Here is a 23,790-nt window from a genome sequence, read left to right as displayed (position 1 = left end):
TTATCACAGGCGGGAGCGAGAAAGCTTTTGTGAATGACTTTTACGAGTCATCCATGGGTCATTATGGGGTGGGAGTGGGGAGGACAGAGGAACAAACAGAACCCATGACTTAGAGGCTTCATCAACCATGGAGAAACATGAAGCTCCATGTGGTGGTTGAAAGAAAATGGCCCCCACAGGTCCATAGGGAGTGGCACTATTAGGAGGTGTGGCCTTGCTGATGTGTAGCCTTGTTGGAGGAAGTATGTCACTGGGGCAGGCTGTGAGGTCTCAGATGCTCAAGCCAGACCTAGTGGCTCTCTCTCTCTTCCTGCTGCCTGTTGATTCAGATATAGAACTCTCAGCTCCTTCTCCAGCACCATGTCTGCCTGCACATCACCACGCTTCCTGCCATGACAACAATGGACTAAACCTCTGAACTGTAAGCCAGACCCAATTAAATGTTTTCCTTTATAAGAGTTGCCATGGTCATGGTGTCTCTTCACAGCAATAGAAACCCTAACTAAGACTTCATCATTATTATCGACCATTTGTGGAGACTGGTGTACAGGGGAGTGACAGAGTTAATGCCAGATAAATGCCCACAGGAGATGGCTCTGATTTGCAGACATCCATGCAAGCATGACACAAAACAGGCAGCACTGGTCTCTTACCTGGGATTGGTGAGGTTGTAGCAGGATTTCCATATCTGTAACATGTGCTTACAGGTGAGCAGCGCCTCATCTGGGCCCCGGCAGAGTGACTCCAACTTCACTTTGGAAAACAGTAGTCTACATTGAGAGAGAAAAGAGAAGACACAGCTCAAGCCAGAGGCCTACCTCTCAAATCAGATGAGGAGTAGGCTCATCCTAGAGCAGGGGTCAACTACATACATTTTAATTTTTATTGAAAATAGATTTTTTTCCTCATACAATATATTCTGATCACCGTTTCCCCTCCTTCACCTCCTCCCAGCTCCCACCCACACAAATCCACTTCCTTTTTCTTTCTCATTAGAAAACAAAAAGGTATCAAAAATAATAACAACAAAATAAAACAAAAACAAACCAGAATAGAGAGAACAAACAAACAAATGGAAAAAAGAGCCAAAGTACAAGAAACATATATAGATACAGAGACACATACTATCACACACACAGAAATTCCATTAAATGTACAAAATTGGAAACCATAATATATAAGCAAAATACCTATAAAATGCCCAAAGTAATATGAGACAAAAATCTTTTAAAGATACAGTTGAGTTAATTTTGTGTTGGCCACCTACTGTTGGGCATGGAGCCTGCCCTTAAGTGTGGTTTATATACACAGACAGACTTCCTTGGAGACACTAATTTTCCCTTTGTGAGTGGTTCTCAACTGGGCATAGTTCACGGGTTAGGCATCAGGCTGTGTCCATGTCCCTTCAGCATCAGGACCCCATGTGGCTTCGGCCTGTGTAGGCCCTGACCTGCACTCATCTTAGAATGGGCCATCCAGCACCTGCAGGGTCTAGGGGAGGTAGCGGCTGCAGAGTCAAGGACTCTTAAACTCGCTGTTCAACCTGTGGCTTTGTGAAGGTCTCGCCACGGAGGCACATGCAAGCACAGGGTGACAAAGTATGTGGGGAGGTTAAAAGCACTGAAGTGGCCAATTTTATCCAGAACACAGAGATTTTATTAAAAGCATGCTTTTTAGAACTGATCCAATTTATTTATGAAACTTCAGAAATTCATTAAAAGTGAACCTTGGTTTATTTATAAGATTACACAGGAGATATGACTCAGTTGATATAAATATCTGCAGAGAACCCTCCAGGAGAATGCTCAGCCTCTCGGAGGCTTTGAAAGCTTACACAGCTGGGAATGGTAACCCATGCGTGTAATCCCAGCATGCAGAAAACTGAGGCAGGGGGATTACTGTTAGCTTCTATACATTGAGTTGCAGGTCAATCTGACCTATGGAATACCCTGTTTTGTAAAAAGACTTTCTGAAGTCACATAGGCAAGACGACCATGGTGCAGGCTTCCTCTTGTGACCTGCCTAGCCCGGCTATTTAGTGGCTACACTTCTGGACTTTGAGTCCCTTCACAATCATGAAAGCATCTCCTTATTCCTGATGTCACCCATGGCTTCAGCCTCCATCTAGTGTGCTAAGCTGAGGGATTTCCCTTCTTTAGAGCCTCAGACTTCGCCCCCTTCAAACTTCTCTCTGTAGACATCAGACCGTGGCTGCAGACCACAGCTCTCTCAATCTCTGACTCTTGCCACGGTCCTTGCAAAGGTTCTAGCACAGATTTTCCCTGCTCCTCCTTCAGCTCTCAGAAACCTACTTTAGACTCATATAATATTTGCACTTAGTCCAGGCTAGAGAAATAGCCAGCACTCCTTGTCACCTCCAACAGTGGATCAAACTCTCTTTGCTAGTCCTTCGAAGCGCTCACGGCACTACCCAGCCATGTGCCACAAACCTTCACTTCCCTGGAGCTGACCGGCTGCTGCGTCTCCCTCAGCTGTGCATGCTGGATCCTGGATCCTGGATCCTAACCCCTGGCACTTACCCGCTCTCTGTTTTTTCTATAGTTCATCTAAATTGACTTTATCACATAAGTCTTTTTTACTTATCTGCTTCACTTGGCACATACTATACTAGCTGCAGTTTGCTAATAAAGACAGGAGAGGTGACAGCTGCAGACTACTAAAGGCCTCCTATGTGCCAGGCCTGCATGTGGCACTTACAAACATGGGTACTGTCGTTTCTGTAATCACCTTTCTAGGTGGGTAGTAGTTATTTTGCCCCAACAAATGGGGACATTGGAGCCTATGCCCTCTGTCCAGTTGCTTTTTGGAGGCAATTTTCTTTGTGAGTATGTGAGTCCTCACTCCCCTATCTGTAAACTCCCCCTCCACACTGCCTGCGACTGCGCTTTGCTTGTTGGGCCTTGCATCACATCTGCTCACCAATGGCTGTCTTTGCAGCCCATGGGAGATCATGCACTTCAAGTGGTATAAATGTGATACAGGAGTGTTCTTCAGCCACTTGTGATATAACATCCACCTTCATGTTAACTAGAGCAGTGAAGTCCCTGCTGGTGAAAGATGGGACAGGGGCAGCCTTCCCCAAGCACCACCAAACTCAGCTCTGCCACGCTCTCTCAATAGAGCACAGGAAGCCTGGGGGTGCTTGCTGGTGGCTCCCAGGGAAGGGTTAGGTCTCAAGCTTCCTCCTCAAGGCCTTGGTTTGCAGTATAGAACCTGGGCTGAGACAGCCATGGGCCAGGTGATGAGAAGGATGTGGTCCCTGACCTATAAGCAGTGGGCACAAAGAGGAAGGCCAGATATAAGCATGGGGCTTGGCTTTGATCCATGACATCTGAAGGGATGAAAATTCCCTTGAAACCTACTAGGTCCACCTATAGACTGGCATCCATTCAGGGGGTCTCAAGAGTTTTTAAGAAGAACCAAAAGCTAACTCCTGCTGAAGCTTCATGAGTTAAGAATGTGCCAGCAGTAACTTCTACCCAGATCCAACGTGTTAGGAGGAAAGGAACAGCTTCTGACTGGTCCCCTGTCAGTCTCCAGCAGAGACCACGTGGAGGCCCATGGGATCTTCTAAGTGAGGGTGACTGCCAAGCATGGAGGCTAGTAGAGAGCTCTCCTAGGACTGTGAAGTCTACTGTAGGTGCCTGGGGTCTTGGGTAAGGTCTTACGGCTTGGCCAGGTACACAGAAAGGTCTGGGAGTAGGTGAGGATGTTTCCTTGTTCAGCAGCAATTAGCCATGACTCCTTCTACTGTCCCCAAGTACAAATGCCAGAGTGCATCTTGCAGCCTTGGCTTGAGGGAACACTTCTGTGAAGGTTTCCTGGCTGGGAAAAGAACTTCTAATTAACATGAAATAACAGCTTTCAAACACTTGACTCAGGATATGGAGCTGAAAAGGTGTGGGCTGGATTTAAGAGAACTAGGCAGGAAGAACAATAACGGAACTGTAACACACGTGACGAGAAAGGCACTGGGAGGGAGGGAAGGGAACAGCATGAAAGAACCTGGCAGAGGGAAGAGCCAGGGAGCCAAGAACACAGGCAGCTAGCCTTTGCACAGGCCTGTGAGCCTGTGGCTGGCTATGAACACACAGGAAGAGCAGGGAGAGATGGCACTGCCTCTTCACCCTCTTCCTGAACGCCGGTGGCTTTGTAAGGCAGGAAAGAGTGTTGAACACAGAACCTGTGCTTGTCATCTCTCCAGAAACCTGCTTGAACGTCTTAAGGCTGCTGAAAACATCTGGCGGGAAGCAAGCAATGCTGGCACAGAAACACAGACTACACAATGCCTGGCATTAGTTTGATGCTGCTAATCCAAAGATACTATAAATTCAACTCGCTGTGGAAATCCCAAGGCAAGGAAAACAAAACAAGTGACGAAACAGCTTAGGACAAACTAGCGCTGGGTAGAGGCAGTGAGCAGAGGGGACCACGGGTAAGAACAGGCAGGCCGTGTTGTCAAGAACAGCCATGACTTAACATCAGAAGTCACAGACTTCCTAGACTTGGTTCAAAGTTCAATAATCTTATTTAAAACATTTGTCCAGAGACCCACTGAAAATGTATTAAAATTAACGAAGAACAGAACATGCTAAAACACCAATTCAATTCTATGATAGTTAATTTCAACTTAACAGGATCTAGAATCACCTACAAGACAAATCTCAGCAGATCTGTGAGGGCATTTCTAGACTGGTTTAACTGTGTGTGTTATGGATGTGAAGACTTGATGTGGGAGTCTCCTCTTTGTGCTGTGATTCCCATTAATGAATAAAGAAACTGCCTTGGACTGTTAACAGGGCAGAACTTAGGTAGGTGGACAAAACTAAGCTGAATGCTGGGAGAAAGAAGGGTGGAGTCAGAGAAGCCATGGATCCTCTGCTTGAGACAGACACAGGTTAGAATCTTTGTCTGTAAGCACTGCCACATGGCGATATACAAATTAATAGAAATGGGTTAAATTAATATGAGTTAGATAAGAATAAGAAGCTAGAGCTAATGGGCCTAGCAGTGTTTTAATTAATACAATTTCTGTGTGGTTATTTTGGAGCTAAGCAGCCGGGTGGCTGGCATCAACAAAGACCCATCCTAAATTTGGGATGCTATCCTGTAAGCTGGGTTCCTTATCTGAATAAAACAGGGAAAGCAAGTGGAGAATGCTCGCCTGTCAAGGGATTCTGGTTTGATTGCAAACCGACCAGCCTGTTCCTGTCACCACGGTTCCTGCTTTCTCTCCATTATCTGCATCTTCCCTCGTTTTGGCAGCTGGTGCGGTTCATAACAGGGTTTCTCTGTGTAGCCCTGGCTGTCCTGGAACTCGCTCTGTAGACCAGGCTGGCTTTGAGCTCACAGAGACCCACCTTTTGTATCTTTCCTTAAACTGCTTCCTGTCAAGCACTCTGGCTACAACAAGGAGAAAAGTAACTAATATGGACTTCATTGTTAACAATTAAAATTTGAATCCTCTACAATGCCTGTTGTGTTTTGGCTCTTGCCTATCATCTGTAACCCAACTCAAGCCACAGCCAACTCTTCCCTCACTTACTAGTCTCCATGCTCCTGGGTCTTTGCACAGAGTGCCCTGTTGTTTGAAATGTCCTTGAAGCCATGCATTCTGGACTCTCAAGCACCTACTCATCCTGCCAACAATACCTATTCAGCCTTTAAGAACGGAGTAACCCCCATCCAATGACAGCACAATTGCCAAACCACAAGAGTTCACAACTGCAGGATAACAAATTATAAGCCAGGAAACATATGTTTCCAAGACAAGTAAAATAATAACAATAGCAGCAGCTGAGGGACACTTGAAATATTTAATCACCAGCCGGGCGGTGGTGGCGCACGCCTTTAATCCCAGCACTCGGGAGGCAGAGGCAGGCGGATCTCTGAGTTCGAGGCCAGCCTGGTCTACAAGAGCTAGTTCCAGGACAGGCTCTAGAAACTACAGGGAAACCCTGTCTCGAAAAACCAAAAAAAAAAAAAAAAAAAAAAAAAAAGAAATATTTAATCACCGATTCCACAGCAACCCTACAAATTAGGCAGAGAGTTAATCTGCCCAAACTCACATCACAGACACTTAACTCTAAATCTGTCTGACTTCCAAAGTACTGAACAAGAAGCAGAGGATGATCTCAAATCTTATAATGACACTAATGAGGAGGTGGGCACAGCACTGTCTACTCCACTACCAAGTATTTAAAACTCCCAAAAGCAAGACTGGAGGCAGTACAATGTGGCATAAGGCTCCCTAGCCCCCTGAGAACTTCCAGCCCAGTGAGGACCACACTGTGGCCTTGAACTTGAGGAGCTGGTGCTGGGGCTCTGCCCTAGACTGTCACACACAAGATTCAGGAAAGGGCAGCCACATTTGTGCATGTGTGCTTGGGATTCGCCTTTCACTCCTGAGTCTCAGACATAAAAAAATTCTAGGTGCTTGAACACCCCGTTACTCAGACTTTTACTTTTCATTAAGATTAAATAATATTTTACCTCACTTTGGAAGTTTTCAAAGAATCCTAAGATAAAGCATGGAATAAAGACCATGTTTGGTTTAGGGAAAGGCTAAGAAAGGACATACAACTGCCCCAGTGAGGAGCTAGGCCATGTGGTATTGTGAAATTTCATTGTTCTTCATAGGAAATGAGTCTAAGTAACCATTCCTAGGAGGACTCTCTGATCTTTGGGAGTCTGCTCTATCCTGTGTGACTCTTGCTCATCTTCTCATGGGTCCATTTCCCTAAGTCCCAAGTTGGGCTTGGGGGAAGATGAAGCTAAAAGATCTGTATTTCAAAATTCGAAAACTTAGCGAGCTGGGCGATAGCTCAGCCTGTTAAGCTCTTGGCGCTGGCACAAGCGAGGTCCCAAGTTCGAACCCTGGGTCCGTGGTGTGGTTCTGTCACACAGAGCGGTTCTGTGTCCCGTGTGTGTTGCGTGTGTCTGTGTGCGTGAGCATTCCCATGCTGTCTTGTGGGAAAAAAAAGTTCAAAATTCGAAAACTTAATATGCTTCACAAAACTTTCTGATCTAGAATACTCAGCGAGGGTGGAGGAGATGGCTCCGTGGGTGCCATGCAAACATGAGTGCCTGAGTTTGGGTCCCTAGAGCCCACCCAAAGTCAGATGTGATAGCACTTATCTCGAGAGTGGAGGCGGGAACAGGAAAATCCCCTTAAGATCATTGGTCAGCTGGGCTGGAGTAGGCAGCGGGAAACAAGGGACCCTGTTTCATACAACATAGAAGGCAAGGACTGCATCTCAAGTGGTCTTCAATCTCCATATGCCCTGAGCCACACAGCCCACATTCTCATTCTCTCTCTCTCTCTCTCTCTCTCTCTCTCTCTCTCTCTCTCTCTCTCTCTCTCTCTCTCTCTCTCTCTCTGTCTCTCTCTCTTCCTCTCTCTCTCTTTCTCTCTCTCTCTCTCTCTCACACACACACACACTGCATGCACACACATCTATAAAAATTTGAAAAAATTGGAAAGTCTGAGGCTCTAGTTTCCTCCAGCTTGCTAACTGCTTCAAGGAGTAAACATGCGTATTAGCCATACAAACCTGCTAACTAGGTGTGAGGACTGCGTTCACGGCAGCTGATTTAGAAATAAAATTATAGGAGCTTGTGCTGCTCTGTGAACTTTTAGAGCCCTCATGGCAGGAGCTTTCCTTGGCTTATCTCCTGAATGTGGGCAGGTGCAGAAGCAGCTGTGCAGAGCAGCCCGGGAGGTTTGCTACAGTGGGCACAGATGCACAGAACCCTGCACGTCGTCCCCACCTTTCAGAGCTGGGCAGCCCACCTGGAGAGATGGAGCAGGGCTGCTGCAAGGACCTGAAGGAACGTATGCATGCGACACTAGGCAATGGGAAGACTGGATCTGCAGAGGAGGGGGTGTGGGTGGGTGGGGCAAGTGCGCTCAGAAGGATTTTAATACGGAAGAAGGGTTGGCAGCCGACCCACTGATGCGAGCGATGTGAGAGGTGAAGAGCAGTGTGGCGAGGAGAGAGGTGAGGATTTGAAGCCAGATGCGTCATTTGGAAACAGGTGTTCCGAAAGAGAAGGCGAAGCAGGCCACGTGCAGCCAGCCGTGTCCAGGAGAAGCATGCCTTCAACCTTCTGAGGGTTCCCATCGAGCCTGAACGAGCTCTACCTCTGTGGACGGTCTCCAACATTTCTATGCCTACTACGTGCTGTGTGGAGCCACAGTTGGCCTGGCGAGGATTTCTTAATGGACCAGTGCCAGCGAAACAAACAAACTCACGAACGAACAACTAACCTGAGGCCCTAGCTTAGCCACTGTGACTGGTACCACCAGGGCAGCCTGTGATGCTGGCTTACAGCCATACGGGAGCCAGAGCTGAGACACAGCCCTGCCATTCCCCTTCACAACAGCTGGAAGGTGAGGTGTCACCCAGGTCACATGACTGTTAATACATACCAAATACTCCTCGAGGCCTCATTAATTGCAAAGAGCCAGTAAATGACACTCAAGTGATCTGGTTATTCACTTGTTACCCAGGAAGTAATTTCATAGACCATTTGGCTTACCTAACTACTGTACTGATATATATGATCTCTTATTTATGATATCAGGAGAAAGAGAAGATAGAAGTTTTAAATGCAAAACTAGAAAAGGCCTTAGCAGATTTCTGAATACTTTGTTATTCTGAGTATAGACCAAGACATGTAGCTGCAGAATCTACTGGAAAGATTCTTGTGAAAAACAGAATCTATCTCTCTTCTACCCGCCACCCCCCAGTCGGAATTCACACACCTCTAGATTCCCAGGTAATCCCAGGTGGGTGCAAAGTTAAACTGAAAAAAGCACTGCTGTTCACAGCCACCACCCCCCCATCAGAGGACAGACTTCAGTGGTCTGTTCACAGCCCCCCATCAGAGGACAGACTTCAGTGGTCTGTTCACAGCCCCCATCAGAGGACAGACTTCAGTGGTCTGTTCACAGCCCCCCATCAGAGGACAGACTTCAGTGGTCTGTTCACAGCCCCCCATCAGAGGACAGACTTCAGTGGTCTGTTCACAGCCCCCCATCAGAGGACAGACTTCAGAGGTCTGTTCACAGCCCCCCATCAGAGGACAGACTTCAGTGGTCTGTTCACAGCCCCCACCCTATTGGAGGACAGACCCTCAGTGGTCTAAGAACAGAGGAAAACAGCTGCCCAGGAAAAGGCTCCCATGCTTCTTGCACTTTGGAAATTCTTCCTGTGCTTATTCATTCCCAGGAGAAATTAATTTATTTATTTAGAATTGAGGGCTTGCTATGTTGCGCAGGCTGGTTCCAAACTCCTGGGCTCCTGGGAAGATGGAACTATTGGTATGCACCACATTTGCCTCCAGTGAGACTCTTGGGAGCATGCCTTTAGTTCTCAAGCTAGGTGGGAATTCTGCAAACCATTCACATTATGCTCACAATTGTGGGCACCCTAGCTGTGATATGAAATACATGGTACCTGCCCTTCCAGGGAGAACCCCTGAGCACTTCCTGAGGGATGAGCTAGAACTCTGCCATAGTGTTGCCCACATAGCTACACTGAGGGCATACCATCCAGCCATGGTCTCCCAGTCCTCCCTTGAATCCGTAGAGCACGGAGCGACTGCCCTACCCACTAGCATGTAGACATGGTAGGATCCTGAATGGGCTTAGTAAATCATCTTTCAGGGATAAAGAATCAAATGTTTTGCAGAACAGGCAAATCAAAGTCAGGTTCAATGGCTGGGAGAGTCTGGCATTATGCCTACCCAAATGGACATAAATTTAAATGTTTTTGAAATGTGTTCTGGTCCAAATTTCTTTGCCGATACATGACAGCTCAGAGGCTATTCTCAGGTTTTCAAGGGGTTAATCAAAACGCATCTGCCTCCAGGTTAGTGGCCATCAGGGGAGGCATGTCTGAGGGCCAGGTTCTCTTCCCTGCAGCAGCTTCTTTGGTGATGGGTCTACCCTCTGGCTCCCCGACAGAAGTGAGCTATTTAATTGCTAAGGAAGTTGTAAAAACGTGACCATCTTGACACCCCCAGGTGCTCCAGGAGACATGTTGCAATGTTCTAGCACGTCTGGAAGCTCATCAGCTCCTGGCTCTCTGGGCTCGGTTGTCAGCAGTGACCGAGCTGCACCATATCCCCTCACTCTCAGGACAACTGTCCCAGAAAACCAAGACCACACTGCTTTGGTAAAACAAAGATTCTTAGTGCCAAAGAATATGTAAGTATCTGGTTTTTCAGGGCTTAGCTGCCTCTTCTCCTGCCTGGGAGGGGCAGGGCTGGGGACAGAGCCAAGCCTGATGATGTGGCTGCACGCTTGTGACCCTAAGCCTGCCTCCTCTTTATGATGGACCATATTCCTTACATTTTGCCTCTCAGTTCAACTGGAATACGCCCTTAGCCACCTAGAAGTATTTTAGAGCAAACAACGAACACAAATCACCTCAAGGCACGGCAGTTTGCCTCATTATTGGCTTCTGTTTCGGTAACTAATCTCAGTTTGAATTCTGGAGCCGTGGTGCCTAAGCTGGAAGCGACCTGCCCATGGTGAACTGAAAACACCTCTGGAACCACACTGCCACCATCATTACGACCGCCTTCAGTTCCTGCTTTAGCGATGGCAGCCGCTGAAGGTCATGCTACCCTCAAAACAACAGGGTCTACACATACAGGCAGGACTCCTTCCTACGGGCTCTGACTGGATGGCATGAGACATCAAGGGGGCAAAGTGAGAGGGAGGCAGAGAAGCTGCCCTCAGATTCTGTACAGGGAGTGGTAAGCAACGTCCTTGGCCCAGCAATCACAGAGAAAGGAACAGGCAGACTCTCCCACGGCTCCCAAGCCGCTGTGCAGGGCTGTGGGCTCCAGCTGCTCTCGGTACAGCTCTTCAGGTCTGTGGCATGCTGAGCACGGTGGGCAAGGCACTGCAGACAACAGTTTCCAGAAAGTACGCTGTGTGAGTTCTGAAGGTGACTCTTGGGATTACTGACTGACACTAGGAAATTTAGCGGTCTTGAAAAGGGAAATATTAAAATAAATCAACTTTCTGGGTGCGGACTAGAAAGGGGTGGCTTCGGATGCCAACCTTTTTGCCTCGGGCTGACTTCTCCCAGATCTGCTGAACAGACATGACCTTCAGCTGCCAAGGAGACTGGTCCATCTTGAAGGAAATAAACATTTTCCTAAAAGGGGGGCTCTTCTGGAAAGGGCACAAGATACTTGAGGAATTTAAATCAGAAGTGCCTGGCTAGGTGAACATGGGGAAAGAGGTGTAGGGAGTACCACCCATCCCGTTGGGGATGTCTGCTTCTGGCCATGTAGGATGGAGTCCTCCTGAACCCCCCAAATAAATACAGCTGTAAACACTCTCCCAGTCTTCCCAGTCTTTGATTGGAAACACTATGTTGGCCTCCGAGCCATTCATTTGTCAATAGACTGGGGCCCTACTCCTAACAAGCATCCAAGTGTACCAAAGACCTCACTACAAACCCAGACCTCCCCGAAAGGTGACACACGTCAGGGTACTAAGTGGGATATGTCACCTGGGCTCAGCAAGTCTACTCTGAAAGAAGGCTGGCTTAATGATCCAGACACTAACAGTTCCTAGTCATCTAATTCTGAAGAATACTTACTAGAAGCCATCCTACAGCCAAGCACATCAACAATAAAATAAAAGGAAGTTGTTTTAATAAAGGTAGTAACATACATAGTATAAAATTTGCCGTTTTAGCTATTTTTAAGTATATGGCTCTGTGGCATTCAAGTTCACTCACAATGCGGTGCCACCATCCACCAGCCATCTCCAGACCTTGTGTGTGTGCATACAGAGGCTGGAGGTCAACCTCAGCTGTCACTCCTCAGCTGCTCTAGACCTTGTTTTAGTGACAGGGTCTAGCACTGACCTAGAACTCACTGACTGGGCTGCCTGGCCAGTGGGTGCTGCCTGTCTCCACTCTTTCAATGCAGGGATTGCAAAGATCACATACGGCCTTTGTAAAGTATTTATGTGTATGGGTGTTTTGCCTACATGCATGTCTGTGCCCCACATGTGTGTAAGCCTGCAGAGGCCAGAAAGGAACTGGAGTTACAGAAGTTGTGAGCCATCATGTAGATGCTGGGAATTGAACCCTGGTCATCTAGGATCTCAGCTAGTGCTCTTAACCACTGAGCCATCTCTCCAGCCCCCATACATAGAGTTTCTTATGTGGGTTCCAGAGACCGAATTCAAGTGCTTATGTTTTTGTAGCAAGCACTTTACTGACCGAACTATCTCTCTAGCTCCAAAACGCTTCATCTGCAAAGCAGTCTGTATCCTTTAACAGTCACTTCCCTGCTCCCTGTCCCTCTCCTGCCTGCCCTGAAACAAACATGGTTATGCAACTCTCCAGCAGTTTTGTCTGAAGTTTGATTTGATTTTTTTTCCTGTTTAGGTAGAGTACATACTCACACTTACTCATGTACTGTTTATTAGTGAGGACACTGGATTGAGAGCACTTTTATGAAGCCATCAGATGTTAGGCAAAGCACAAGAAAGTGACTTTTCAAAATTTTCAGACACAAGTTTGGATCTTTATGGTGGGTGGACAGTTTCAGGTGTTTTCAACTAAAAACATGCATCTCTCTGGGTCGGAGGACACAGCGCTTCTAAAACATCTTCCTCTGCAAGGATCCCTCATCCTCACACCTGGGAAGACTTTCCAGGTGGTCATGATTTTTTTTACACTAGTGGAAACTATGTGAAAAGATCCGGACACAAAACATTCATAAGTCAGCTATGGCCGCTGCATTCACACACCGCACTGTGGGAGGTATGGGGAAAGATGGACCTGGAGAGACGGCTCAGTGGTTTATAGTACTTGTTGTTCTTCTGTTAAGTTCCCAGCATCCACATGGGGACTTACAACCATCTGTAACAACAGTTCTGGGGATCTGACCTCCTCCTATAGCCTCTGTGGACACTAGAACATACATGGTTCATTTACATGTATGCAGGCAAATACTCATATGCATAAAATAAAAAAATAGCAAGACTTGCCTACATATTCTCAAAGGATCTCAGTTTAAGTTAAAACCTCCTTTAAGCAGTGTTTTGATTAGTGGTTACAGAGGCCATCACTGTGCCTGAGGTGAGTAATGATATAATCAACATGCCCCTTAAATTTGCCTTCCATAGGAAGCTGGACCTAAGGAAGATGGCTGTGTACCTCAGAATCTTGACCCGCAGAAACTCAAAGAATGTCTGGGTGGGCTGCTCCTTAGTGTCGTCTTAATATAACAATTCTAACCTTATACATACTGCTCTGACGTGTTCAAAAAATAAAAAGGAAGTATTCCATATCATTTAGGGAGCCCAGCCTAACCCAATTATAGCCAAAATATAATAAGGATATAAAAGCAAACAAAATTACAGGCTTATTTTGAATGTAAAAATAAATTGGTCAAGGAAATCCATAAGAAATAAGCTTATCACAACCAAAATGGTATTATTATAAAAAGACATGGCTAGTTTAACATTTAAAAATATCAATACAATGTTCATAGATTAAAGGAGTCAAGTCATACATCTCAGTAGATGCAGAAAAACCATTTTATGAAATTCAGTATCATTTTTGATTAATAAAAACATTTCTGCTGGACAGTGGTGGCACATGCCTTTAATCCCAGCATTTGGGAGGCAGAGGCAGGCAGATCTCTGTGTGTTTAAGGCCAGCCTGATCTACAAAGTGAGTTCCAGGACAGCGAGGGCAGTTACACAGAGAAACCCTGTCTTGAAAAACCAAAACGAAACCAAGCTAAAACAAAACAAAAAACCATTTCTTAGCAAATGAGGAATAAGGAAACATCCTCTATCTCTTAAACAGTATTTGTAAAAACTCTGTAATAAGCATAAATATCTGATTGCAAACAGTGAAGGAGTTCCATTCAAATGTGCTCAAGGTTCTAACACAGTGAGGTCAGGTAAAAAAAAAAAAAACCCGAGAGTTTAAGGAAAATATAATTTTAATAAAATTATCTAAGTAGTAATTCCAAAATAATTGATATATATTATTTGAATTATTAAGAATTAAACTGGACTAAGAAAATATACAAAAGTCAGTTCCCATTCTATACTCTAGCAGCATGTAGGTAACAAATCAGACTAAAAACATTTTACAGGGGCTGGAGAGATGGCTCAGTGGTTAAGAGCACTGGCTGCTCTTCCAGAGGACCCGGGTTCAATTTCCAGCACCCACATGTCAGCTCACAACTGTCTGAAGATCCAGTTGCAGGGGATCTGACACCTTCATACAATGCACATAAAATAAAGTTAAATGTTAAATAAACCATAAAAAAAAGAACTGGGGTCTGATCCCCAGTTTTAAAAAAAAAACATTTTACAAATATAAACTGTATATAAAAAAACTAAAAGATTTTTCAGGGAACTAAGAATCGTCCTAGTAAATCATGAATAAAATATTTGTGAAGAAAACTGCAAAACCTCATAAGGACATGTTTTATTTGTGACAGTCTCACTATCCCCTAGGCTTGCCTTTAAATCCTGGCCCTCCTGCCCCTACCTCCCAAATGCTGGGGTTAGAGTGACCCAAAATGTCTAGCTTTCATAAAGATGATATTATTATTATCCCTCTTTTTTCATTTTTTTACTTTTTATTTTTTATTTTGTTTTGTTTTTTCAAGATGGGCTTCTGTGTGTAACATTCCTAGCTATCCAACTCGCTTTGTAGACCAGACTGACCTCGAACTCACTGAAATCTGTCTGCCTCTGCTTCCCAAATGTTAGGATTAAAGGTGTGCACCACCACCACCATTCAGCCTCCTCTACTCTTTAAAATTTTATGTGTTTTGCTTCCATGTATAGCTGTGTACTGCATGTGTGTCTTAGTTTGCCCATGAAAGTCAAAGGAAGGCATCAACCCTCTAGAACTGGAGTTACAGACAGCTTGAGCTGCCATGTGGGTGCTGGGACTCAAACTTGGGTCCTGTGAGAAAGTAGGAAGTTCTCCTAATCCTACATCTTGCAGGTAACAGGAAGTCGAGAGAGACGGGGGGGGGGGGGGGGGTGTATCCCAAGCAATGGAAACCTCAAAGCTCGTCCCTACAATGACACTCTTCCTCCAACAACAAATCTCCAAATAGTGCCACTCCCTATGAGATTATGGGGCCCATTACATTCAAACTCCCGCAGCAAGTGTTTCTTATACTATTTCTTTGGTCCCCCACCCACCCATTTGTTTGTTCTGTCCTATTTCGGTTTGTTTTTGTTTTGTTATTGTTATTTTTAGATGCCTATTTGCTTTCTAATGAGAGAGAAAAAGAAAAGGGGTGGATTCAGAAGTGTGGGGAGTTGGGGAGGATCTGGGGAGGGAAAATATGATCAGACTATATTGTGTTAAAAATTCATTTTCAATTAAAAAAAAAAAAAGAAAGACGCCCTGGGTTTAGTTCCCAATATCCCCATGGTAGCTCACATCTGTCTATCACTCCAGTTCTGGAGAATCTTCTGGGCTCTTTGGGCTTCCAAAAACACATGATACACATAAACTAACACAGGCATACACACACATAAAAATAATAAACAAATAAATCTTAAAAAAAGAGAAGCAACAAATATAAAGAAACCAGAACTTGCTTTTTATAAACATAAGAAACCTTACAAATTTCATAATTTGTGAAGATAACCCAAGTCAAAAATAAGCAAATGGGAAGGCTAAATGACCAATGCGCAAATAAAAAAAAAAATGCTTCTCACTAGTAAGGAGGAGCACGCCACAACTCACAAGCAATTGCTAACCTGTGGCCACAGTACGGAGAAGAACAAGTCTGGCAATATTGGTGAAGAAGTCACAGGGGCTCTAGGACCGAAAGGAATGCAACCTGGCCAATGCTTTGGAATTACCAGTAAAGTAAAAAATACACACATCTGCCAGGTATGGCAGTGTATGCCTGCCTCTAATCCCAGCACTGGGAGGCAGAGGAAGACAGATTTATGTGAAGTCAAGACCAGCCTGGTGTACACAGTGAGCTCCGGGCCAGCAAGGGCTACAGAGAGATACCCTGGCGAGAGAGAGAGAGAAAGAGAGAGAGAGGGGGGTGGGAGGGAGGGAGGGACCAGACCAAGCAACTACAAAACACAAATGCTATGACCAATGACCTCTCCATTTCCCACAGAATCCATGAGAACCCTTGAACGTAGGCGCTAGGAGACTTGTAGGGATCATTTACAGCAGCATCTCCTATTGCAGCCCCCGAAGAGAGCAAGCTTGTCTCTTTACAGTGGATGGATAAGGATGCAACAAGACAGAACCTCAGGAACATAATTTAAGCACTGAAAGCAAGTAGTATCTGGGTTATATTTTAAAATACATAAAAACATTCAAAACTGAAATCTTTGTTATTTACAAGTATAAACATAGATAGTAGAGAGATATAAGACAATGATCAACACAGAAGTCAAGACAATAACTAACGGGTAGGTGAGTGGCAACAGGACTGGACAGAAAGGAAACTCATCCATTACACCACGTAAAAGATATCTGCAAACATATGTGAGCACAAATGAATGCAAAGGCAATTCATGGGCACCACTACTGTTTTTTTCTTTAAATAAGGAATGATATTCATGTTTTATACTATTGTCTTAAATATACTAAATAAACATTCTTTAGTTTCTATCATTATTTGATAACAAACTATGGTTGAAGCCACTGGGGTAGTTTGATAATACGAATTACTTTCAGTTACTAGGCAGTTGTCACATACAATAGCCTTATAAATGTGTTAGCTAACTCAAGTCTCACAATAATCCTCTGAATAGGCATTGTATTAGCCACATTTTACAAATGAGATGATGAGACAAAGTCATTAAGTGACTTACTCAGAACTGGAGGGTTTGATGTTCAAAGCCAGGTTTGCCCAACTCTTATAGATCAACCCTTAACTTCTATAAAAAGAATCTGCATTCCTTTCCTTCTGTGCAGAACTAAGCCACAACACCAGCTTCTCCAGACTTACTTTTGGAGTTCCTTTAGGAAGGAATTTCTGGGTGAGGCTGTGACTCACGTGGCTCTGTTGGTAGTGTTTGCCTAGCATGCATGAAGCCCTGGGCTCCATCCTGAACACGTCATAAACTGGGTATGAGGGCAGACATGTGTAATCCTGGGCTCCATCCTGAACACGTCATAAACTGGGTATGAGGGCACACATGTGTAATCCTGGGCTCCATCCTGAACACGTCATAAACTGGGTATGAGGGCACACATGTGTAATCCTGGGCTCCATCCTGAACACGTCATAAACTGGGTATGAGGGCACACATGTGTAATCCTGGGCTCCATCCTGAACACGTCATAAACTGGGTATGAGGGCACACATGTGTAATCCTGGCACTGGGAAAGTGGAGGCGGAGGACCAGGAGTCAAGCTCATCCTCAGCTACAAGGTAAGTTTAAAGCCAGACTGAGCCACATAAAACCCTGCTGTTGTGTGCTCCCATCCAAAAAAAAAAAAAGGAAAAAAAGAAAGAAAGAAAGAAAGAAAGAAAGAAAGAAAGAAAGAAAGAAAGAAAAGAAAAGAAAAGAAAAGAAAAAAGAAAGAAAAGAAAAAAGCATTTCTGGTTCTCAGAAATCCTATAGCTGGCAAATATTTATTCACTTACAGTTCTGCTTCAAATGACAAAATGGCTGAGATGTGCCTCTTAGTTTAGACTTTTTAGGTCCCTGTTAAGCTTTTTCAAGGTATGAAAACATGAGTTATGATTTCATAGAGAATGAGGATGCCGTATAGTCCACTCTGACCCTGCACTGAAAGAGCTACAGTGATCATCTCATACATAGGGAGGGTTGACTCTGGCTCATGGTTCTAGAGGTTCCAGGTCACAAATAAGTGCTGTGTCACTTTGGGCCTCTAACGAAGATGGAAAAGGAACTAATAAAACAAACTCAGCTGGTAGGTCATAAAGAAAAAGAAAGCGGAGAGAAGACAAGCTAAGGTCCTAATGATGTCTCCAGTAGAACCTTAGACTTACTAAAGCCTAGGGCACATTACGTTTCTTTATCCATAAGCCACAGGTGGTAATAACAATAACCAATAACCTAGAAACTTCTATCAGATACATACCATCTGTGGTGGTTTGAATGAGAATGACCCCCATAGGCTCATATTTCAAATGCTTGGTCCCCAGTTGGTAGAACCATTTGGGAAGGATTAGAAGGTGTGGCCTCATTGGAGAAGATATGTCCCTGGGGGACAGATTTGAGATTTCAAAAGCACCTGTCATTCCCAGTTAGCTCTCTCCCTGCCTCAGGCTTGGGATCAAGATGTAAGCTCTTAGATTCTGCTTTAGTGCTATGCCTGCCGCCATGCTCCCTGCCACAATGGTCAGGGACTCATTCTCTGAAACTGTGAGCCCCCAATAATCGTTTTCTTTTATAAGTTGCCTAGGTCATGATGCTTTGTTAAGCGACAGAAAAATAGCCAAGATACTACCCTTTAAGATAAAAGTACTTTCCCAAAGTGTCACCTTGGGAAGTAAGCCTTAACACAATAATCTTTGGAGGACATGCCTGCAAACCAAAGCATGTGGTATATGCTTTGGTCATGGTTTGTGTGTCCAAATGTTCAGGTGTTGGAAGTTTGATCCTCAGTGTGGTGATGGTGGAAAGTGGTGGAACCTAGTACAAGGTAATTTGTCACTGGGGGCTCTACCCTTCTACGTAGCTGATGTAATTTTTACAGGACCCTGGTTAATTTTCTTGTGAATAGCCTACTGTAACAATGCAAGACTGGACCAGTCCTGTTCTCTTGATTCATGTTCACACTGTGACTTCTCATTTGTGCATGTGTTCCCTCCATGTACCATCTACCATGTAACAGATATGATGCAGTCAGGGAGACCCCATCAAAGACGTGCAACATCTACACCGAGCTCCTGGACCTCTAGATAAATATATAAATAAATCTATTTTCTTCACAAATGTTAACCCAGCTTCAGATCTTTTATTTTCTTTTTTTTGTTATAGTAATGGAGAACAGACCAGTGCAGATGGGGTAACACTGGAGGACCAGCTGCTTCTATGAGAACCTTCAACCATCTTATCTGACAGCTGTTCAACAAGACAGACAGGGCTGACCCTAGTGGAAGGATGTTCATTCCTAGGGAATAAGTACAAACATAATATCAACTATGTGGTTGTTACTATCGGTGGGTTAGGGATAAAAGAAACTAGAGGAAACCCTAGGCTGGGACAAAATGGAGTCACTCTTGTTTAGGTTGGTGTTAACAGGCTTTACCCAGGCCAGCAGGAAACCACAGGACCCACATTTGGTTTCAACTTTTAGTAATATTTTTACTAAAATAAGAATACTGAAACGTATTCTTACTAAAACCTGGGGAGAAGTTCTGTTCACAAAGGAAAAACACAAATATCTGAAAAGCGAAGACGTCATGGGTTGCTCTTAGACCTGCTGCCATGTGCTTTCTCTAGCTCACAGCTTAGCATTGGAATAACAGGCTTGCCGTCCTTAAATATCTCCACTGTGGCTCCTTACTCCTACGGCTTGAAAAGGCTGTCAGCTCCTGTCACCTGGAGGCATCGCCATGGTAGCCATCACTGTTTACTGCTTCCTGTGCAGTGTGGCTGGTGGTCTAGGAAGCTCCTCGACAGCGCTGGAGTGAGCCACTGAGAGAGGAGCCACGTGCTGGAGTGCAGGATCTAATTGGCAGAGTGGGTGTGTACTCACACAGGGCAGAAGGCAGGAATCACAGGAGGACTGATAAGAGAGATCAAATTCAATTGTATCATGTTGTACTTTACTAGTTTATCGAGATGGAGAAAGGACCAAATACTTTTTAAAGTAATTTAAATACTTTGAGATTCTACAGGGATAGACGTCTTGGGATAAAATCCAGAAATACACAGGTATCACAAGAGCAAGTCTTAGATGTGCAAGAAGTAAAACTGTAGCAAAGATTTTTAGTTCACTCTGCAAAAAGCTGAGCCTACAGAAGCAAACTCCAGTCAGAGGCTTCCTGGATTATAAGGAGACAGCCCTGGCTGGGGAGAGGAGAAGAGCCCTTTCCTTGAAGACAAGGAAATGTTTGTACTGGAAATGTGTGAACCAATTTTCCAAGAGGAGATGAAAAAGCGCTGATTAGAACCCCCAGGAGGGGATGAGGCAGGAGATCAAGCCAGCACTGACCCATTTATATGCTGCTGCAGCACTTCTGAACGTAGATAGAAAGCAGGGCCACCTTCCACATTCCTTCCCTTCTCCCTGTGCTCCCCGACCCCCAAGCAGTCCCCACCCTGTTACTGGATCTGCAGCCAAGCAGACAATTAGAACCCTCCAGCCTCCTGGGGTGTTTACTATTCTTGGCCACTGTGTACTGGTAACTAAGCACCACTGAGGATAAAATGGTAACCCAGTAGCCCAGAAGACAATGTTCTCCACAAAGCCCAACCACCAGGAGTCAAAGGATCCCACATCCGTTGGCTCAACAAAAAATGTGACTCAAAGGACAGATGTGATGATGGACAGGCAGTTTCAAGCCTGGGGCTGCTTACGATGACAATTCTTACAGTATGTATAGTTATTAACTTATCCAAGGAACTGTATTTCCTAGAGATTAACCTAGGCTCAGAGAGGTAAAGTACCCTGATCCAAGTGACAGGATAATCACCCAGAGCCTGTGGGAGCTCTCAAGGGACACAGGACAAACAGTCTCCAAAGCAACACTTCCCATACTCCAGTCACTGGAGTGTAACAGGATTCTGTCACAGACAAGTGCACTGGTATCAATATTTACAATATTTTTCTTGAGCGTAAGACTCTTAATCTCAGGGTCGTGGGTTTGAGCCCCACATTGGGTGACATTTGTTGACAAGCGGTTTCTGCCCTGCCCGGTTCCCACATTTGTTAAGTCCCAAAGAGATCACACAGAGGTTTATATTAATGATAAACTGATTGTCCCGTTAGCTCAGGCTTCTTATTAACTCTTACAACTTATATTAACCCATTATTCTTATCTATGTTAGCCACATGGCTCAGTACTTTTTTCAGCAGGGCAATCACATCTTCCTTCTTCTGTGATTGGGACAGGACTTGGGAGGAATGGGCTTCCTCCTTCCCAGAATTCTCCTGTTCTCACTGACCCACCTCTACTTCCTGTCTGGTTGTCCCGCCTATACTTCCTGCCTGACTACTGGCCAATCAGTGTTTATTTAAAACATAATTGACAGAATATAGACAATTGTCCTATAACAGAAAACTATTAAACTATTCACCACCATCTTGGTACAATTGTCTGTGCTCCAGGGCACACAGAAGGGAAGAGCAGGTGAGGGTGACTTGAGGCACATCACGGGTAGCTAGGAAATGGGGTGGGGTGGGGGTAGGGCAACAGAGATTCTCTGTCCTGGAGTGTTCATGAAGATCTCACATTTGACAGACGAGAAAGAGGGAGAGTGAAGTTTATCCAGTGACTCCAGAGTAGGGGAGATTGATGCGGGATTACTTACATAAAATTTTCTGGGTATTCGCTCAGGGCCATGTCAATGATGTTGAGAGCGTCGTGGTAGTGTTTCTGGGCTGACAACAGGAGAGCAAGGAGGTGCAGGGAGTTGGCATCATCACCTTGGAGTTGAAGAGCTTGACGGACATACCCGAGAGCTTCTGGTATCTGGTTTAAAACAAGACCAAAAGGAATGTTTAACCAGTTCCACAGAAAGAAGCCATGGTTACAGAAGGTGCACTGTGAGCAGTTTTACATCGTAACTGTCAACCTCATGGTATCCCCAGGACACTGGCCAAACAAGGGAGCACATCCTCTTCAGCAGTAATAGGGCTGATGAGGGGACCAGAGAGATCCCACTTCTCGAGTTAACTGCCCACATGCTCTTCCATCTCTCTGGAGAAACACTTTCTCACTTTTGTTCCCCACAGAACCAATGTACTTTTGATTATGTCTAAGATGATTTTACTGCAAATAGAGATGCAGGCAAGCTACCAAGGGTTCTTAGTGGAATTAAACTGCCTTAGCTGAATCACTCTCCCCTTTCATAGCATTATTGAAATTAAAACACTTTATAGGCCATGAAACCTTTAACAGAGCTTTCTAAGGACCAGATGTCTGGATCTCTACTGCACATGAAGGAAATATGCAAACAAAGAAAAGCCCACACCTTTCCAAACTACATCCCAAAATAATTGGAGACAAGAAACAAATTACAGGGCCACTTGCAAAGCAGATGTATCCAAATATAAGCAGGTTCAGGCACAGCCTTAACCATGAATGCAACAGCTGTTCAACATGTTCTTGTGTACGTGCTTTGTACATGTGCACTTGCCTGTAGATGTGCATGCAGAGGCTAAAAGTTATCACGGGGTGCTTTCTCTATCCTTCTCCAGCTTCCTTTTTGAGGCAAGTTTCTCACTGAACCCAGAGCTCCCAGAATCTACCTGTGTCTGCCGCACAGTGCTGTGGTTACAGATGTGCTACTGTATCTGGCTGTCACATGAGTGCCAGGGAGCAGAGCCTTACCCACTAGCCATCTAGTGTCACCCAGCTTCACAACATGGTCTTTAATGAAGATTAAAGGGGCATGGAGCCCAGGGTTCCGTGTACAGTAGGTATTTGAACACATTAGACTTCAGGTTTAATAGAAAGGAGAATCTGAAGTTGGATTTCAAAGCAGAGCTGGGGACAGAGGCATCTAACTTATCTGGGCAGGGGACTCCTTCCTGTGTGGCTTCCAACTCTGCCCTTCAGCTCTCCTGCCTCTTTCCAAATCTTCAGGAATCTCAGCCCTTAGGAGAATCTGTGACTTTCTGAACCTCCTGATTTTCCACTCTGAACTGCAGTTTCACATGATCTATGCCTTAGGTGCTGGCTACGGAGGCTTCCTTCTTTGGAACTCTGGGGCTGGCAGTGCTACGCTCATGCTTCAGTGGCAGGGAGGAAGTTCAGGTACAGAGAGGTGAGGTGCCCTGAAGACACCTGCTGAGTGATGGAGAGGGGGCGACTCTGGCTGTTCTGATCCTTCTCTACCCTCTCCGGAGGGCCATGACCTCTGTCCCAGGTAGCAGGGACACACTCACTTAGAGCCCTGGAGATTCAACACCCATGCCTATAATCCTTGTGGATGAGTGGCACCCATAAGTCTCCTTCTACTTATCCACTGTCTATGGCAACAGCCTCCTGCATGATCATTCCTCAGCTTGAAGTAGGGAGGCCAAGGCAGCTATCCTCACGGTGCTGCTGGTTTGTAGGGATAGAGATGGGGCTCAAAATATTATCTTTAGAAGGGAGTAGATGCAGGGTTCAGAGCTGGCGCCTTCATTAAAAAAGTCTTACTGGGTGTCAAACACATACCAGCAGCGTTCAAGTGCCAAGGCTAGGCAATGACAATGGCGGACATGGGTCCTCCCTTCCTGACTGATATTTTATAAGGAAAATGGCTTCATGAGGAAGGGAAAACAGATGAGTGCTCAGCCCACCCCTGCTGCAGTGGCAGCGCCTAACCAGTCCAGCTGTGAGCCACACTCCACCAGGTAACAAACCCCTCTAGGGCAGGCATCTTGGCTTGCTGTGTTTCCAAGATGCCAATGGCAGCTACTTCTTAACACCATTCTAAGGCAACTGGGAAGCCTCTAGGGAAGGACATCTTGAGCCAACCTCCGATTCACCTTCCAGTGTGCACTCAGGAATGTGCTGGGGTCACCACCAGTGTCTTGCACCTGCTGGGCTAGCAAGCATATGGGTGCCGTTTCTGCAACAGCT

The 23,790-nt window shown here is 45.2% G+C and overlaps 1 protein-coding gene across 3 annotated transcripts in view; it reads right to left on the bottom strand.

The window, feature by feature from the left end:
* Positions 1-23,790, bottom strand: part of Ttc7b (tetratricopeptide repeat domain 7B) — a 217,301-nt gene that overhangs the window by 55,577 nt on the left and 137,934 nt on the right. For all 3 annotated transcript variants that reach the window (XM_038336771.1, XM_038336772.1, XM_038336773.1), the window contains 2 exons: positions 21,530-21,690; positions 654-770 (listed from right to left, as the gene is read on the bottom strand). In XM_038336771.1, the coding sequence (XP_038192699.1) occupies positions 654-770; positions 21,530-21,690 (278 nt within the window). The remainder of the gene's footprint in view (positions 1-653; positions 771-21,529; positions 21,691-23,790) is intronic.

This window comes from Arvicola amphibius, chromosome 7, assembly GCF_903992535.2.
Source record: "Arvicola amphibius chromosome 7, mArvAmp1.2, whole genome shotgun sequence".
NCBI classification, from domain to species: Eukaryota; Metazoa; Chordata; class Mammalia; order Rodentia; family Cricetidae; genus Arvicola; species Arvicola amphibius.
Note: the sequence above shows the minus strand (reverse complement) of the source record. Positions and strands in the feature narration are given on the sequence as shown.